This window comes from Montipora capricornis, chromosome 4 (assembly GCF_036669925.1).
Source record: "Montipora capricornis isolate CH-2021 chromosome 4, ASM3666992v2, whole genome shotgun sequence".
Lineage (NCBI taxonomy): Eukaryota > Metazoa > Cnidaria > Anthozoa > Scleractinia > Acroporidae > Montipora > Montipora capricornis.
In genome coordinates, this window is record NC_090886.1 from 34936458 (window position 1) to 34956457 (window position 20000).

General features: G+C 38.4%; 1 protein-coding gene across 2 annotated transcripts in view; it reads right to left on the reverse strand.

Annotated features, from left to right (window-relative positions):
- The window catches only part of LOC138046330 (kinase suppressor of Ras 1-like), a 39918-nt gene extending 21819 nt beyond the window's left edge, over window positions 1-18099 (reverse strand). The window contains exons 1-7 of one of the 2 annotated variants that reach the window (XM_068892995.1): window positions 17556-18099; window positions 10634-10819; window positions 9823-9966; window positions 7741-7885; window positions 5576-5899; window positions 2748-2903; window positions 581-638 (exon numbers count right to left, since the gene is read on the reverse strand). In XM_068892995.1, the coding sequence (XP_068749096.1) occupies window positions 581-638; window positions 2748-2903; window positions 5576-5899; window positions 7741-7885; window positions 9823-9966; window positions 10634-10819; window positions 17556-17723 (1181 nt within the window). In that variant the 5' untranslated portion in view covers window positions 17724-18099. The remainder of the gene's footprint in view (window positions 1-580; window positions 639-2747; window positions 2904-5575; window positions 5900-7740; window positions 7886-9822; window positions 9967-10633; window positions 10820-17555) is intronic. The other variant, XM_068892994.1, reaches the window with a different exon arrangement.
- Window positions 18100-20000: the final 1901 nt, after the last annotated feature.

Here is a 20000-nt window from a genome sequence, read left to right on the forward strand (position 1 = left end):
TATCCACAAGATCATCTGGAGAAAGGTTTAGCAATAATCATGCTCTCCAAAGAAAACCGAAAAATAATAATCGTAACTTCTTAAACAAAGGCTCGTCTTTCTAGAAGTACAGTATTTAAAAAAAATGGAGAATTGCTTTTGAAAGTTTGATGGCTACTAAAGGAGCTGTTTTCGCTATTTAAGACTCGGCCTTTCTTGAACAGCTAAAGGTGAGCAAGCAAAGAATCTCCATTCCACTGCAGAACTGTTGACAGTGTCGCCGCTTGCAGGTCACTTCCATAGTAACTGATCCACTACGAGCAAGTGCGGCTTATACACCAGTGTTTACGGTAATCCTTTCAGTCCAGAGGGCGAGACTTACTGTAAGATATTTTTATTTTTTCTCGGTTTAACACCAGAGGATTTAACTTGTCAATGGGAGCCACTTCAGGTATGTTATTGTTTCCAGCCTTAGGAAATACTTTCTACTGTAAAACACAAGTTAGTATGAACATTACATGCACATTACACTGAGCCCTATTGAAATGGCTGTTATTACATGTTCAAGCTACATCAAAGCAAATAGATTTTAAATGAATACCTGTGATTTATTCTATGCTGCATACCAAAGTGTGTTATCCTTGATGGAGGTGAAGAACCTATGGTGTGACAGGCATACAAAGCAATTTTAAAACGTTCTCAAGGCTTCAATTTTGTAGATAAAGCTATAAAAATCCATTACTATTATTAATTTTAGGAAGTCACATGAACGCGAGTGCATTTCGTGATTTATGGGCACATGATGTTTTGAAAGTTCTCAGGAGTGACCATAAATCACAAAATGCACAAGCAAGTTCATACAATTCTTTACTAATAACATTCTCTACAAAATCACTCCATCGCTCTGTTTCCATAGCAACTTCCGTGTTGCATTTTATAATCTCTTTTTGCACTCTATAATCTATTTATGCATTCATCATTGACAAATCAGAAATCCTCTGATAAGTATAGGAAATCCTATGAATGCGAGTGCATTTTGTGATTTATGGGCACAAGTGATGTTTTGATGTTTTCAAAACATCACGAGTGACCATAAATCACGAAATGCACAAGCAGGATCCCTAACAAAATTACTCAAATGTGCTACTTTGTTTGTGCTCGTATTCTTCCAGTTTTGGGTTTATTTTTCTTTCAGTCGCCCATGTTTGCCAGACATTCAACCAGGTCTGTGTAGCTTTCAACGTGTTTTTGTTTTTCGCATTTTCTTTAAGTTGCTCAACGATGTTTTGGTTTGACAAAGCAAACCGACTGTCAGCCTTCTTCTTTTCACTTTGGTGTTCAAATTTGGTACTTCCCGGTGTTTCCATAGCAACTTCCATATTGCACTCTATAACCTGGATTGCACTCTATAACCCATTTATGCATTTGCCATTGGCCAATCAGAAACAAGATATTTTGTTGAGTATATAATAAGGGAATATATACAGTACAATAGAATGCAGCAAGTGCTCCCATGCAAACAGAATATGAGCATTTAAATTGGATTTTCGTTGTCTACATGATCCCACCTTCAAACAACCAATAAATAGTTGGGGTTTTTTAAATGTGCAGAGTAACGTTTCTGGCCAAATGTTCCTTTAGCCTCTCACCCAATTTTCAAAATAATGAGGAGAAAGCTACAGTATTACAATGGAAGCAATAGGCCCTAATCCTAGACACAACAGAGCTGTATCGTACATCAAACCAATGAAATTAAATGTTGTAAAGAGTAAGGGTTTTGCCTGGTATCTTCAGCTTTCATGTGCTTGTGCATAAATTATATGGCTGGAGTACATAAAACCTACAAATTAATGCAAAACCACCACAGCCACCGGTGTCAGTAAAATTTCACGATGGCCTCTGGTTTGAGTAAAGTAACCCATGTATTGATCAACAAAGTGCCCCTTTTCCTAGGGGTGTCTGTAGGCATGTCATTTTAAATAAACTGCTCCCATAGTCTGACCCAAATGCCCCATTTCAAAAGCAAAATAATAATTATTATTGATGATCATGTTCAGGCAAATTCACTGTCCAAACAAGTTTCAATTTTAGATTTGAAAGAATCTGCCTGTAATTTTTTCAATTTAAGGAAAAAAATTAATAACTGGCTTCTCTGAGTGCTTTTCGTCAGTACCTAATGGATTGAAACCACTGCACCACTATTGGAAGTACAGTGCAGTGCAACCCCGCTTTTACAATCTTCCATTTAACAATATTCCCAATTTAACGATCAGCATTCTATATCCCGTCAAAAGTTACAGTAAATTGTATGGAGCAGAATCCCAATTTAACGATATTCGATTAAACTACATGTATATTCCCAACTTTACGATGGAAATCTAGTGACCCAAGCACCAACTTCTACCCGTTACAACGATGTAACTGATATCACATACCGTAAAAGAGTGACACACATGTACGTGTAGCAATTACACAATGTTTGTTTTCCTGTAGGGCACAAGAGTAGCGTTTCTGTCAACAGCAGCCACAGTGCTGTACATGTAATGTTGCGGAGACTCAATGATTTTATTGACTGCTTGTGGCAAAATCAATTACAGTATTACGGTAGAAGCCTGATTTTACGATTTTTTTACTTGGCTCGCCGTCATATCATTAAATCGGGAGTTCGTTTACAATGATATCCTGATTTAACAAAATGAGTTTGCTGTCCCTTGCGACATCGTAAAACCGGGCTTCCAATGTAAAAGGTTTATTCTGAGCCAGCTTACTTGCGTTATGTTCAGACTCGGAGTCCGATTGACAGATGTCTGCACTGACACTCTTAGGAATCCGTATTGTCATGCCAGGTATAACAGGCTCAAGCTTGCCCCTTCCTCGCTTCTTCCCGACAGTTGCACTTGCGTGTTCAATAGTAATTTTGTTTCCTGTCAGAAAATTAACAAGTCCATAACTTTACTCTTGTTGCATTTTCTCCTTACATTTTTATTTCGCCCCATTTCTCCCAGGGGATAGAGATTTACCCAGTGAATGGCCCTATCAATCTTAAAACAATAAAGCAGTTACAGTAGGGCAAACACTGATTTACTTCCAACAGCTGTGGCTTTTGATGAACAGTGTTTAAAATTTTGAATGACCTCTGTAAGCAATCATTTCCTCTTCTTAGTGCTTACAGGATACATGATAATGTTATGCAATATAAGAAACATGGCATCTGACAGGATGCGGTGAGGTGGATCCGCATAATTCCGTAAAATCCACATCCTCCGCATAATAACGATATTTTCCACATAAAACAGAAGAAATGCCTGATATTAGTGATAAAGCAGCTGCTTACCATTCGCACAAACATAAAAGCCAAAGAGATAGACTATTTTGAAATGCATATTTTCCTGAACATTGAAGAAAACACGCCATTTTGTGCGCAAGATGAAAGTTCGTAAGCAGTTTCCACGCCTTTTTCGGCAATGAGTCTGGACTCTAGTTAAACTGTTTTCAAAACATACAGTACCAGGTAGGCTCAAATTTTTTTTAAATAGATGCAACAAGATATGAAAATTTAGGGACAATCATTGTGATGAAGTTGTACAAAACAGGAGCCTGCAATACTTATATACATTGTATAAAAAACCGTAGCGCTGAAAATGGTGAATGACTGAGGGAATGGATCATGGTTCAACCAGATTACAATTTTAATTTGCTCCATACATGTATCTCCAAATTGAAACAAAATTCATGATGAGAAACAATCTATTTTTTTATTACTTTATTTATTTTAGCAAACGTTTTGGCAAAATGCCAATTGCTAACCCTTTTACTTGAACAGTGAAAGCTGGTCAGGACACCTCCAGATATCTTAATCGCAAGGGGAAAAAATTCAGTAGCAAATGCAACAGTGTATTGGTTGGAGTTTCATGTCCTGATTTACTATAAGCATGCAAATACATTGGACGGCCTTTGAATTATTAGCAGTTCTATAAACTGTTTAAATTTTTGCATAATCCGGTGTAATTTCTGCATAGATGAGTAGCACAATCATGATGTACATTTGGGAAACCAGTATCTTGAACGAACACTTCAGGCCATATCTCCGCTGGTAAAAAGTGCTAGCCACTCACATTTCGCAGATATGCTTCTTACATATTAAGTAACATTTACTGTGTAGATTAGCGAAATCGGTCGCTTAAGTTTAGAATAAACGGATTCGGTTGTCCACTTTGGGGACAAAAAATGGCGCGTCACGCGTAACACGCAAACTAGTAAGACGAGCACAACAAGGTTCTTCAGACGGCTTGTACTTTATTCCTCACAACGAAATCGACAACATATTTCACATAAACAATGTTGCAACCAGTAAATAAAAAAAATGTGGTTAATTTCTCACCAATGACGGAGAAAAGAGGCCGAAAAGCACAACAGTCTTGAGCGTCACGCTCCTAAAATCTTCAGTGCTGTTTTGCAATTTGCGTCTGTAACCCACGGATGTTTTGTGGTTAGGCAGAATAAAATATGGTTCGAGAATGCTCATTTGTGGTAGTTGCTTTGGAGAAAGTTTTACCGAAAATTTCTCAGCACACGAGAAGCCAGAGCATTTTTTCTCAGTCTGAAACACTTTGTCCGCCATTACAATTTGCCTTAGAGCCAAAGCACAGCTTCGCAAAATGTCCTCTGTATCTTGCATGTCCGAGCTCACATTACAAAACCCAAAGAAAAACAGAATGCTCATCTCATGTACAAATTACATGCCAAAGCTCAGAAAGAAACAATTCAAATTGTGAAAGAACGAGACCTCTTTGTGAGTCTGAAACACTTCTTGACGTTCAGAGGTTGACAAAGCGAATTTAGAGCGTGAAAGAACCAAAAGTTTCTCCTTGCAGATCTGCCATTACGTTTCGAAACGTTCCCTCAGAGCAAGCTTTGCTACCAGGCCTTGACTTGTTTTTATCCAGTTAAACCAGTTTTTTCTGGACTTCAGCCCATTTTGCCCTGTTTTTTGCAATCCATGTGGAACATTTCGCCGGAATTTCTCAATTGCGAATCAAGCGAAGCATATAATCAACTCTGAACTTAACATTTCTGTAATGTCAAAGTTAAAAATGAGAATATTTCGGGTTATTTAACAAAATTTTTTAGGGTAATCTAGGCAAAATGAGGAAATTACCATGCCTGCAAGGGGTCATGGGTAAATTTAAAATTGCTTATTTTTGATCCATCAGTACAAAAAATTTCATTTTACATTAAGATATCAGCTTAAGAGGCTATTTGATTTTGTCAGGTTCCTTTTCATCCAATTTTATGGCAGCATGAAAAATTTTGTAAAATTTCACCATGTTACACAAATGTACATCATGATTGTGCTACTCATCATAATCAATGCATGTTTACGCATAATATGGCCAAAAATTCCCACATAATCTTTAATTTTTTTTTCCGCATCCCATCAGAAACCCAGAAGAAAGAACACGACCTAGCCCCTTTCAATCTTTCTGAGAACAACTTAGTAATACCAATTCTCACATCTCAGCCTTGCATGTAATAATTCTCCATGCCCCATACCCAGTCCTCACAGGAACAATTCCCAAATAATGTTGTATCATACCTAGATTGACCTCATCAGAAACGCTCCTCTTCAAAGGCGAAGAAAGGCTCTCAGTACGCAATATGTAATGTGATGGCAAAGGGCTGTGCTGCCTGAGACTGGAAGTGTCGGTATCACTAGCAGACAAAGTTGACAGCCTGGATCCCTCAGTATCAACATCAGAGCTTGGTGATGACAAAGGAATGTCACTGTCAAAGGTAGACGAGGACCGTGAAGATCGCTCTGACAGGGAGGTGGACACAGTTTTCTCTCGTGTTTTTCCAGTGTCCCATGAATCCCAATATATGTCGGACGTGCTATCTTTGTGACCTTGCTTTTGGCGTTCTTTGAAAAGACAAAAAGCATTTTAATAAAGAGAAGGAAGGATCTTCTTCATGATGTGTGACTATCAGCCTTCATCTCATAAAAATATATATTTAATAAACATCAAAACAATGACAAACCAAAAATAACAACCAAAATCTACCAGACAGAACACAACCAACAATTTTTCCCTTGGCAGTATCTGGTTCAAAACTGGCAATTTCCGTGACATAAGCAGTGGATTACAAGCATTGGGCGAAAAAAAAAAAAATTCCTTCTGTAAATTACATGTACCGTACTTTAGCCAGTTGCACAAAATATTGTGAGTTACGAGAAAATTTTTACCAGATGAAACCAACACCACCTTTTACGACACAGAAAGTTGGTGAAATACCAGAATTAAAGTTTAACCCATTTGTTCCTGAGAGTGATTCTTACATATTTTATCCTGTCTAATGTCAGATGAGTTTACTCATCAATGGTGACCGCTTTACGGGTGAATGGGTTACAGCGGTTACCACTGTCACACGCACCCCTCAACAACCTTTTTCATTTTTCAAATATTTCCATGACAACAGTCCTGCTCACTTGGTAGCAGTCAAATTTGTCATGGAATTGTCTGATTGATGTCCACCCAAATTTACAGCACTGTGTAGTTTCAAAATGTGAAAAAAGTCGTTAAGGGGCACATATAACTGGTAAACGCTGTAATGAATGTTGAATCTGGTCTCTAATCTCAAAGAGTTTCGTAAAATGTCTCATCCGAAAACAAAAACATAAAACAAAACAGAGCATGAAGAAAATGAGACATAATTTTTATTATCAAGGAAAAGACAGGCTACTGATTCTCAATTTTCTTCTTACTTACACTCTCTTTGTGACCAGAACTATTTTTTATTGGAATACTGAATCAAATGTCATCAAAGTGTTTGCTGTTACAAAATAGGAAGACTTGGTGAAACATAGAGGACCAAAGAATAGAAACAGAAATGGCCAGCATTATGTAGCACCCAGAATTTCAGTCAAATTGCCTTGACGTTTTCAATTGGTGTTCTTGAAACTGTGTATTGTGCTTTTCCACCACAGCAAGGATTGAAAGCCACAGTAGGAAATGAGTATGTTGACTTTTCTTGCTGTGACATTGTTTATTTTTAAATAAGAATGACTACAGATTGGTACCAGTTTTCACCAATTTTGTCTCTCTTTTACAGAAACTAATCATTTTGGTTAACATTATCAAAGCTGTAAAATAGGAAGGTAAACAACTTTTTTTTTTGGTACTGCATTTTGCATTTGTATATTATACTTAAGTATGTTTAGACCACATCTTACTTTAATTCCTCTCTTCATAAAACATATAAACGCCTGAAATTCAATATTTCATTTTGTTAAGTTTTATTGTGGTTGCTGGTTAAACAACCTCCTTCCCTTGCATATAATGATGTATCTCTTATCATTCCAAAAGCTCATCTTTCTCTTTAGACATCCTTTTTCCATGTGTTGTGGAAAATTATACAAGCACCAGCTATCGTGTCCAGATGACTCCTAAGCTGCTGCGCATGTTTTCACATGTCCACAAATGACCTTAACACTGACATCATCAACACCAGGGACTTAGTTTGACGCTACTCCAGTTTGAAGAATTTTAAATGTAGCAGTAACTTAAAAGGTCGCAATTCAAAGATTACATTTAAAATTTTCCAAACCAGAGAAGCATCACGTCCTGTCTGATACTCCTTAACAAGATTAGATCTGCAGACGTGCTCTTTGCTTGCCCACAATTTCATTTTTACTGAAGGTGGAATTAAGAATGGTTGAAAAGTGGTAGATTGTGGTTTCCCTAGGTCTTTTGCGATATCTACCTGTGTAAGCCTGGAGATGCTTCAGTGCCGCTATCAATCTCCGACTTTCTTCCCTTCCATCTGCATAGTTCTCCAACACAGCCCTCAGTTTCTCATCAGAAAGGGACAACAGGTCTTCTACAGTATTGCATTTTTCTTCTAAATTCTGTCCAGGATTGAAATAGGCCAAAAAATATTTACAATAGGTTGATAAAAAAATAGAACAAATCTCTCCCAAATTCGATTCAGTAAAGGCAAATCAGATGTGTTGCTCAATTAAGGGAACAACAGACTTTGACAAAGGCAGTCCTAAGTTGAAGTACAAATGTACCTCTACCAGACACATAAACTGCCAGTGTCTGAAAATACTGAAGAAAGGTGTTGCATTCGTATCATCAGACGGTCAGACTCTGTAGTCCCTCTGGAGAAGGCCCTGTAAATATCTGTTCATAAAACCCTACGACATCTTGTCCTCCCTTAAACTTTGATTACTATCTTTAACCCCCTGGAACAGCCACACTTCAACTACTGCTCCAAAATAAACAAGAAAACCTTTATTTCCCGAACCATTAAACAGGATATAATTACATCTGATGAATTAAAAAAGAGAAAGGGCTGGATAACTAGAATAACTACAAAGTTAAAAAGATAGGTTGCCAGTTTCGTACATATGTATTTATTTAATACAAATTTAGGTCGGCATACACACATACACACAAACAAACAAACAGAACACAAAGCACAAAATAAACACTAAGGGATAGTCACTTTACTTCAAAAATAGGAGAATTTTAGTAGCAGCAGCTCCAGCAGTTGTTTGGGGCAATTGTAACCAAACTCTTGCTACTAAGCTTCAAAAGTTACAAAATCAACTGACGAGGGTCCTAACCTTCTCTAGCTATGGCGCTGATGCCAATGTTGTTTCCAACACAAATTCCATAAAGCTGTCATGGTCTACAAATAATTAAATAACCTTGCTCCAGACTACATGTAAATGCGAGCACTGTTCTCTGACCGTGACAATATATAGCCAACTATTCTTTGAGAGACACCACCGGCAAACTGGCCATTCCAAAACCATCAGTCACATATCCGTGTGAATCTACAGTATGTGACGGTACAGCCCCTAGCCCAATACCATCCATGAAATATAAGTATAAGAAATTGTTTGAGAGCACTGTTCTCTGACCGTGACACTGTTTGAGAGCACTGTTCTCTGACCGTGACACTGTTGAGCACTGTTCTCTGACCGTGACAATATATAGCCAACTATTCTTTGAGAGACACCACCGGCAAACTGGCCATTCCAAAACCATCAGTCACATATCCGTGTGAATCTACAGTATGTGACGGTACAGCCCCTAGCCCAATACCATCCATGAAATATAAGTATAAGAAATTGTTTGAACGCAAACTCATACATTTTATGATTTAGGGGCACATGGGATGTTTTGAAAATTTCATAATGGCATGAGCAGTAGGCTGTATACATTATATACTGAACAAAAATACTAAATTGTTGAGTTTCCATAGCGACTTCTGTATTGCATTGTTCTATAACCGCGTCTGCACTCTATAACCTATTTATGCATTTGCCATTAACCAATCACAAAAGCAATATTCTGCTGAGTATATAATACATAATATAATTTATATTACATACATGTACTATAATTTATATATTATAAATCATATATATTACAGGTAATTTTTAAATCAGGTTAATTGAAATTTATTCAAGCTAAGCTCAGAGGCTTAGTGGCTAATCTTGTAGAAATAAGTGAGAATTTTAATGAATTAACTGCTGGGAGAGGAAGTCTTTTGTACAAGGAAATACATGTAACATGATGCCCTGCGGAGCAGAACCTTGGTCGAATGTCTAACATGTTAAACTAAATACCCTCACTACCTTCACCATTGAAACCAGTGGTTCAAGAAGAGTCGGGTGCAAACAGGGACTTTTCAAGGGGTTGACATGTGATTGTCTTATGACACCCACCAAGGGAAAAAAACCTTTAAATTGGACAATCACAAATTCATCAAATGTTGAGGGTCTAGTGAATTAAGAAATATATTACTGTATATTTTATTTTGCTTTTTTACCTTGATTGCTTCTTCATTGATTCCCACTACTTGCAGCCATTGTTCTAGTTTCGGATAATAACGCAGTTTTTCACAATGGTTCCAATCTTCTGTACATTTCTGCTTGGTTACCAGCTGCCTTGAAAACAGCTTAACCAATTTTCCCTGAGTAATAAAGCAAATAGAAGAATTCGGTGCACTGGAATTATATTTGACATAACCCACAACTCTTATCAAACGTACAGATTGAAGGTTGAAATGTTACTTCGAGATCGATGATTGTCTGAAGAAAATTGTTCGCGGTTACGATATTGAATGCAACGGCACAACAGCTTTTAACTAATAATCGAAAATGAGCACGAGAAATGAAATCTCTGTCATTTTGTTGAGATATGTTTCTTTTCCTTTTAAACGCAAACTTTAGGCGGTTTTCGGACAAATTTACGAGGAGAAAGAGTTATTTCCAAATTTACATGTATCGATCTTCTAGCTGATAACGTAAACAACAGTGCGACCGCGTACGATCACTATTACAAATTAAAATGGTTCGTGTCACATCGCATTGAACGTAAAACATGACATGCACCACTTAAAAAAATAAAGCGAAAAAAACCGAAAAGCGATCTTACACAAGTTTACTAAAGAAAGTGAAGGAAGTAGTTTCGAAAGTACTCGCGTTTTGTTACGTTTTAAATTAATCGGGCATCAATATTTATAAATATTCGGAAAATCAGTCGCTCGACCGCTGAACATTTCAAGACTTACTAGCTCAACGAGAACTTCAGCTTAAGTGTTGGAAATGCTTACTTAACAAGATATAATTCAAGCTTACCTCCAGAGTCCGAATCTCCTGTTGGATTAAGTCGCTGTTCGTTGAGAATTGAGTACGCAGGCTATTTAAGCTCGAAGCGTTTATATCGATCATCCCTTGAACCATTTGTATCTGTTCGAGGACCTTCGAAACTGCTAATCCATTTGACGACATCTTCAGCGTTTGGAGTCGTTTAATTGCCCGAAGCTTATGTTTGCAGGTAGAAAGCAAATAACATACAATTAGTAAGCAGCTTACAACGACGGTTGGCCACAAAAAGAGCCATTTCCCCTCGGAAAACAATACTTGTCTTCCTTAGTCCGTAAACTCCTTTGCGGGAATCCAACCGAAGGTCAAGTTAAAACTGGGCCCCAGGCACGTGACAAGCAAGTCAGCTCTCCGCAACCAACGTCCTCCTTCTGCTCTCCTAAAACGGCATGTACTAAACCCACGAACACCGGAAAGATCCGGAACACCCTGGAAGTAACCCAAAAACCCTCAATTTGGCTAACCCTAGTCCTAAAAACCAACTTAAGGCCTAGCTAGGCCTTTTGGGTTACTGCCAGGATGTTCCGGAGTGTTCCGGTGTTCCGGGGTGTTCCGGTGTTCCGATTTCCTGGTTTTAGTAAATGCCTTTTAATAGTTTAATCATTTTTTGCTCCCATTTGATGTGCTGGACGCGGACGCCAAATTTCAACTGAACTGAACTGCACTGTCATTGTAAATCTCTAAACTGCCATTTTAAAAGCAATTTGACGATTTTCTGTTCAGTTTATAGATTTGTGTAAGGGATTAAAAAAACTGTTACCGCTAATTGCAGTGGATAACAATGAACTGAAAATCTGTTCCTGTGTCCAAACGCCGATTACAATAGGCAAACAAACTGGCAATTGCCGACTTCCGTGCGAGCCTCACTGCTCGGGACTGGAGCAAACGAATTTCAAACGCAATCCTTTGGACAAAAGAACTTCGGCAAAATTCGTCAAAATCAAACTAATTTTTTTCAGCACACCAATGAAGCGGACGCTTCAAAAATTATTCACCTTCCAGTTTCGTTGGAACCTCAGCTCCTCAAATGATCCTGGGATGAAACAATTCTTTCAAGCACATGTCAAAACAGTATTCCAGTACCTCGAGTCTTCGATTTAATACAGATAAGCGCCGATGAAAAAGATCAATTAAAACCTCGATATTTTTCCTTCGTGCATAAAAATTAAGATGCACAGAAAACGGTAAGACTTAAATATATCATTTGCTACGCATATATTTGCCTGATTAGGAATTAGAAAATTGACAACAGTTTTTGTCGGGTCCACTGGCGTCAAATGAGTTTGAAACTCAAGTGGATAAACGCGCAAAATAATTACCTTTTTGGCAAAAATCTTGAAGAACATAAATTTCTACCAATAAGAACGATAGGATTTTGGCAGTTATAGCAAAAAAGGAAAATGGTATTTTACTTATGTATAATGGACCATACGTCATGCAATAGTTCGTTAAAAGCCTTCTTAAATAGTCCTTAAATAAACCCAATTACGTCTACGTATTCTTGAGGAAATTCAACTGGAAATTGAAGGAAAAAACGTGCAAAACGGCACAATGGACCCAAGTTCAAATGCTAATGACATGAAAAGGCGAGTGTGCGTGACGTTCGCCTCGTTAGGAGGGATTGGGCCTAATTGGTTCGCTATTGTTTCACAAGAAACTGCCCATTAACGGAATATTAGGAGATGTTGACCCTTTTGTTGTCTGTCTGCTTGAGGGCCTAACCAATTTGAATTAATTGATGAGTCAGTTTTTTGCTAAAAACACTTACACTACTTTACACTGCGGTTATGATTACTTGAATCACGTGTAGTCCTTTTAAACACTTGGGATTTCGTGTGTTTTGACTGTGTCATGTATGTCTTTTAAAATCGATTGTACGTGACGACGTAAATGTTAGGCTCATACGTGTGATAGGGAAATTGTGAGTGTGTGTTGTAGCCATCTTGATATTTGTGTGGAGTGAGAATAGACTCTTGTACACTGGCATTTTTTCGAGTATTTTAGTGAGGCAAAAGCATTAAGCACTATTCGAGTATTTTCGTGGCATCCTCCCCCCCCCCCCCCTCCCAAATTTTCGTTTTCAGAGAAAATGAAAGTTTTACGACAAAACCAACAAGAACAATCCTTAGAAGATCACATCCAAACATCACTTATGTTGCAATACAACAACAAAGACTAACTTTCCCTCACTTAACTATTAAGTACCATATATTGTTAACTTACCATATTACATTTGTATTATACATATACCTTTTTGTGACGCTGAGCATTCATTTGTTTTAATAATGTTGAAATTAATAACATTCAAATTTCACTGACAGCCTCATCAGCCTACATGTACGTATACTGAGAATTTTGGTAACTTTCTAGGGGGAAACCAAGCATTTTAGTAGGGAAGATAGAGCATTAACTTAAATTAAAATGGGGCATTTTAGTGGCAAAGTGAAAGCATAAGACTAAGTGAGAATCGACGAACTCGAAGTTGGAATCTTAGGAAAAGCGAATCTAAGAAGCCTGAAAAAAGACATTCGATTTCAGAGAAAATTCCGAGTTGTAAAAGACCATAATTTTTCGTATACTTCGACGCACAAAACAGCACTTGTTATGCATAATATAAATACCTAAAATGTATTTACGCTATGCCCTAATACCGTAATTAAATAAATTGATCTTTTCCAATTGCAACGTCTTCACCAAGATACGGTCATTTCTGAGGTGGGAAGACGATTGAGAAGAAAGTTTGAATGATCAAGCCGCGTGATGAAGTCTCCCACGATCCACGCATGTGCACCACCAGGTTAGCGAGTGAGTGACAGTCAAGAAAATCTTTTTTGTGATTACAAAACGCTCATTACTCAAGTCGTATTGAATGTCACACACAGTGGGGATAAAAAGTCCGATATAACGACGTAGAATGACGTCTAACGGCAGAAGGCTACGTCAGGCTGGCCAAGCCTCACTCAAGCGCTCTGGTATTAAGTAGATCACAAAAATTGCTGGTTTTTATATGAAAGGGAAGAATTACGCGTTTCCAGAGCAAAAACTCTCTCGGAGCAGAGTTTGAGTTTTGGAATCCAAATTGGAACTCATTGGTGAGAGGCGAGCGCTTTCATCATTGAACTACCTCTTCGTTTTTAACTTTTTTTTTCATAAGTAGAGGATATTACATGGCCGCCCGGGGATACGAATTTTATCCTAGAGATGTTATCAGCACGAGATGATAAAATTCGTGTCCCCAAGCGGCCATGTAATGTTTTGTTTTTTAATATAGATATTGATGAAATGGCCACCAACCGCTAAAACGAGCATGCTGTGTTACATGACTTATTAAAACTAGGCACGAATTGCGTACATGTGGGTAGTGCAGTGACTGATAACACGAGCCCATAGCCTCCTGCTGGTAATTATTTTTGCAAATTTAATTTCATTTTACTGTTTCTTGTATTATCCAATATTGTTGTCGCTTTTGTGTTCCGATTACAAAACATTTGATGTTTTCACTTACGTAAGCTCTATCCGATAGGGTTGGTACCTGGATGGTAGACCATTGGGAAATCTTCCTAACGAAGACATCTCATCTTTTTTTCTCTTTGATTTCTTTTTTTTTTTTTTTGGTTGTTACAGGCTTTTCTGTAATCTTCTTTTCATGTTTTTCATAAACTGAGCGATTGAGTTCCCAAACAGTGCCGTTACTAAGCAGGTGTTGACACACAAAGCCTGTCAGGCCAGATTACCCCGTTTCTACTTTTTTTTTTCTCACGATTTATTTTGTTGTCCAATGATGCTGTCGTTTTCGCGTTAGCATTGACATAACTAGGCTCTATTTCCAACTGTTTTGGGAATGCGAACGACTGGATCTCTGGTCCGTGACGTTTGCCCGTGACGTCCACCCGTCGCAATTGTATTTTATATTCAGCCTGTTGTGTTTTGTACTTGGAAGGCAGGCGATTCTCTGATTGGTGGAAAATACAATTGGCTGGACCAGTGACGTGGTGCTGCCGTGGTGTGCACGGAGGAACGAGGGCGCAGAAAACGACTGGTCAATCGAGCCCATTACATAACCGATTACGTATAAATTGATGCAATGGTATCCACTAAACGAAAGCCCATTCGGGTGGAGTAAGCACTTAGATGGGAGACCACCGCAAAGTCCCCCTGACGAAGAAATGTAATCTTTAATTTATTATCATTATCATTATCATTGTATAATTTACTTAATTTCTTTTTTGTGTTTAGTTGTTAAAGGTTTTTTTCCGAATCTTCTTTTAACTTTTTTGATGAACGGTGACGAGTCCCTAAAGAGTGCGGTTACTAAGCGGGTGTTGACTCACGGACATCACAGGCTCTCTTTCACGATTCATGTTGTTGCCTAGTCGCGTTAGCACTCACATAACCAATAAGGTTATTTGATGCAAGTTTCCACTGAAGTTAAGCCCATTCGGGTGGAGGTAGTACTTGGATGGGATCCGAAATAATTAATGTCCATAAAAGAAAAAAACAAAGCAAACATGACAATACCTAATTATCAAGGCCTAACCGGAATAGCAATGATTTTTTTGTCCTCCGCCACTTTAGTCCGGGTATATGAAAGTCTAGCCGGTATTCTCCATTCTTTGATTGCACATGACCTCACTTGACGTGACGGTCATCTTGGTGGAGAAAACAATAACGAAAAAGGCTGTGGGAATTTGACGTCATTATTATGCAAAACGTGAGCCACATTTTCTATTGCTTTGGCACCAAAAAGCCGTCTTATAATGTGCAATCAAGGAGTTCCATAGGAGCTAAGAATATTGTATTTTGCAAGATGCAAGGAATGTGGTGACGGCTTCAGGCTTGTGAAATTGAGAGCCGCGGAAAACCTGGACAACACATCGCATTGAGGTCTAAAAAGACGTGCCAACATTATGCTTGATTGACAAAACTCCATTACTCAGTCCCCATCAGCGTCAGAAAAGTGTCTATTTTTAATTCCAACTTTTCCGGGAAAATAAACAATAGGCCAAACGTTACACCTAGTTCAAGTCTCTTGGAGTTACGAATCTTTGTGTACTGTATTTGCATTACAATTTAACATTCACATTCAAATGATATGGGAATATCTGGAGAAAAAAAAAACGTTTTATTCCCAAAGGGGTTTAATTGGGTACAACATTGAGTTAGCCAATTTGGTGGTCTATAGAGCATTTTCAAATGACGTTACGGCGGCCATGTTGGAGGAGCGAAATATTCTTTTGGCAATTGAAATCTATTCTTATGAAAATTCTTCCTTTTGTGTTAGTATGCAAATATGGCTGCTGGTCACATGAGCGAAAACACCCGATTGTCTATTTTCGCGCAAAACGTGGTTAAAAATAGACACTTGGGACTATGCCAATAGGTGGTTTGCAAGCAAAATCTAGAGACACAGATATTAAAGAAGCTAATGAGAGATCTTTTGTTTTCGTCCACCAACATGGCGGCAATGACGTAACGTGAAAACCACCTCAGTTTGGGTAAATCCTACTACTTTGTGATGGACTCTTGTGATTGATAATTTCTAACAAATTCTGAAAACCTTTGACATCTCCAAAATCTCTTTGTTTGTTAACGGAAGGCAGGAAATCATAAAGAGAATGTTCACTTCCGAGAAAAAATATCGTAATCGATATAAATAAATGATGCAGACACTTCTTGTATCTGTGTAATCATAGTTTTAGCTCTGCTAACTATGGTGTAGTTATGGACGAGACGGGTGATAAGAAGTTAGACTGACAAATCTCCCGAAAGCTGTCGTTCATTGATATATTTTAAAGAACTGAACCACAGTCAGAAATGAGAACGTTATGGTATTTAAACGGAGCGTTTACACTATTCTCGGATACAAAACATGGGCAGAAATTAGTTTTCGTTCAGATATTGCGTGGGCAAAATGCGGCAGTTCGTCGGTTTTAAGATGTAGGAAAAAGTTGATTGTGTCACTAGGTGTCTCGTCATCAAAATAGAAAACTCCAGACAGGTGTAGTAAGCAAATTTAATAGACCCTCTCTCCCTTAAATATTTCGAAGATGACTCATTCTTCTATTTCGAAAGCTTTGCTATGAGTGCATTGTATTTTCAGACATCCTATTTCAAGGTCAATGGTGAAAGAGCCGAATTTATTATTTTTTCGCTTTAGAAACCTTATCTAGATGCAAACCTGATAATTTCAGAATTTTTCATCGTCGTTCTGACATTTAGAGTGATTTCTAAGCGGATTAATAAAAAAAACTTGCACGCTAAATATAGTAACAAGATAAGTGCATGAACGATGTCTTAAACCGTGCACACGCGCATTGTACCTTAAAATATAACCACTAAGCAACCGGAAAACAGCTCTCGCTTTGTTGCTATAATAATATTATAATAAAATTTGGAAACTGATCGATGCGAAAAGATTCTTCATTAGTAAATTGTATTGCGGATGATGGCATTCGGCCAGCTTCTTGATATCCGTTACAGTCTTTCCTATTTTCTGTCGATGGACCATTTTCTTCCATTTTTTTTTATTTTTTCCGCATGACATCTATTCAAAATTATTTTGGAAGTAATACTTGAAAGCAATGAGCCAATAAAGAGTATCACTGTACCCCGACTAAATTTTCGAAACTACTAAAATACTTCAAAGGATGCAAACTACTGTGGTCCCAACATTTTCAATTTGAGATCAAACCAATTATTATCTTTTAAATAATACTGAATTCAAATAGCTGGTATATAACATCTTAGCGCTGACTAGACAAGCTCTGCCACAGCTATATAACACTGAGTCAGACACTTAGGGTACTGATGAACGCTTCAATGACACTATACGAAAACAAAAGCTTAAGTTGGCGATGGATAGTGCAACAAAGTATAGACTTATTTATGTTCCCACCTCGAAATTGGAGTACGAAGATCTTCGCTTGGAGCAACCTTCTATATCATCCAAAATGCTATCCATGCTTCGGTTAACACCCATCGCAGGATGTGAGCAGAGCCGATAGCGGCGCTGCCGCGGTCGAGCTACAGACACAAATCTGTAAAACAAATCGAGCGCCTCCATGTTCGCCGGATTTCGCAAGTTCCAGTCTCGCCTTTCTAACTCATCCTTTCAACTGAACTCTATGCAGTGCTTTCTCGATTGTTGGATGTCATTTATCGGTTTCAAGTGTGTTTTTGTTTTGACGTCTCCCGACTCCTAAGCAGGATGATTCAGTTCAGACGGTGCAACAAGATGGCTTCAGTGAAGATAGGAACGATTTTAGCGCAAAAATTAAGATCCCTTTAAATGACTCGGGACATATTCAGTAAGGATCCTACGAGTCATACACGCAAAGCTTAACCAGCGTTTCGTTTCAGCTCGACTCGAAGAACTTGACATCTGGCACGCAGCTAGCAAGTAGGGACTTCACGATTAAACATACATCGCTCTTCGCTGTAAACAGGAAATTTCCATAATAGGCTGACCATTGAAAGTTCCGTCATATTGCTAATTACACTGCTAATATCCTCTCATCTGCAAATAAAATGAGCGAGTAACACGCGATAAATTTGGCAAGGGATGCAGACAATGGCGTACCAGCAGGTGTAGACAATTCACGAACAATATTCGACAATTTACATCAAACCATCACAAACGGCAGAAAGCTTCACGCCATAATCATTAACATCTGTCATTTTGTAGCCTCTGAGTTCTATAGAGGTCTGCTTTGCGCTGACAGTGTTGATATTGTTTTTCCGGATCTATAACCGAAAAAAGGACGGCTAACAATGTCAATAATTAGTCGACCTGCAACCTTATCCTAATATCTTTCGATTGCAGACTGGTAAATTACACATTATAGTTACCATAGTCAAGAAGCGAAAGTACGGTGCTTTTAAAGGGATATCTATTTCTTCTCTCTTTTTTTGTAACAGACGAGTATCACTTCTCTCTTTTTTAAATCTTGATTTTGTCCGCCATTCCTAGTTTTTCTGCCGCTCACTCTAATTTTTTTCCTTTTTTTTTTTTTTCGCTGCCCACTTTTTTTCCTGTTCACTCTGAGACCCATGAGACTCGAAAACGAAGAAAGTAACCCAACAACCCACAATTTGGCCAATCTTATTTTAGGCCTAGTTAGGCTTAGGGTTAGCCAAATTGAGGGTTTTGGGTTACTTCCTTCGTTTTCGAGTCCTAGGTACTTGTGGCCTGTCTTACGGTCTTGAAGGCCTTTGTTTTCAAGACACCCCTTTTTTCCCGCTGCTCACGATTTTTTTACGGCTGTTCGAAAAAAGTGGGTGGCAAATAAGAAAGAAATAAATTGAGCGGCGGGAAAAAATGAGCAGTAAAAAAAAAAAGTACAGGATAAAAAAAATGAGGGGCGAGAGAAAAAGAAGAGCGGCGGACTACAGTCAACTCCCGCTATTACGGATAGCAGCTAAATCCCCGGCGAAAGTTACAGACGTTTGACTGAAATAAACTCCCGCTATTACGGACTCTCGCTATTACGGACTTACGGACACTTTATTCGGTCCCAACGTTACAATTTTATTGTTTTCTCTCTCGTTATAGCGGACACCGAGCAGCATCTTGGAAAATTTGCACACATATCAAGTCTATTTTTTCTGCTTTTTTTATTCATAGAGGGGAGTTTAAGTTGCTAATGAATTTAGTCTCCTTGGGGACAAAGTGGGGGAAGTTGCAATTCAAAGGAGAAGTACACAGAGCCGATTGGAACGATATTTCAAGGCAATGTGATAGCTGATGCAATCACTAGCTGATGTTCAGGTTTTTCCTTGAAAATAATTTTTTTTAGAAATGTAGGTTACTGTACTTCCGTACAGTAGGAAACCAAAACGATGATGGACATTGCTGCAACATACGATGACTGTTTTTACGTAATTAGTACTGTACACAAAGGGTACGTAACTCCTGTTCTGTTAAGTTCTTCTGTTTGTAAATAAAGTTCTGACGCTCTTTGCGTGCGAAAACGGGTCTGAAAAAGTACTGGAGTTAATGAAAATGAACACACCTGTGACCCCCTTCTGTAAATATGGCTTAAAGTAAAAATTTTCACGCACCCCGCTATTACGGACTCTCGTTATTACGGACACCAAATCGTGGTCGCGAGGGTGTCCGCTATAACGAGAGTTGACATATGGAAATGGAAATGGAAGTGGAATTTGTTTACCCACGGAAAACCTTAAATTAAGAGCGCTCAGGAGCTCGGACAACGTGCAATATCAGTGTCCGTGCATTCCAGATCGAATTTGAATTTGGCTGTGTTGGTTTTTGATGAGAGGGGAAAACCGGACACCACTGTACCACCCCTGCTCCCCAGAAGCAGGAACCTGGGGCGTT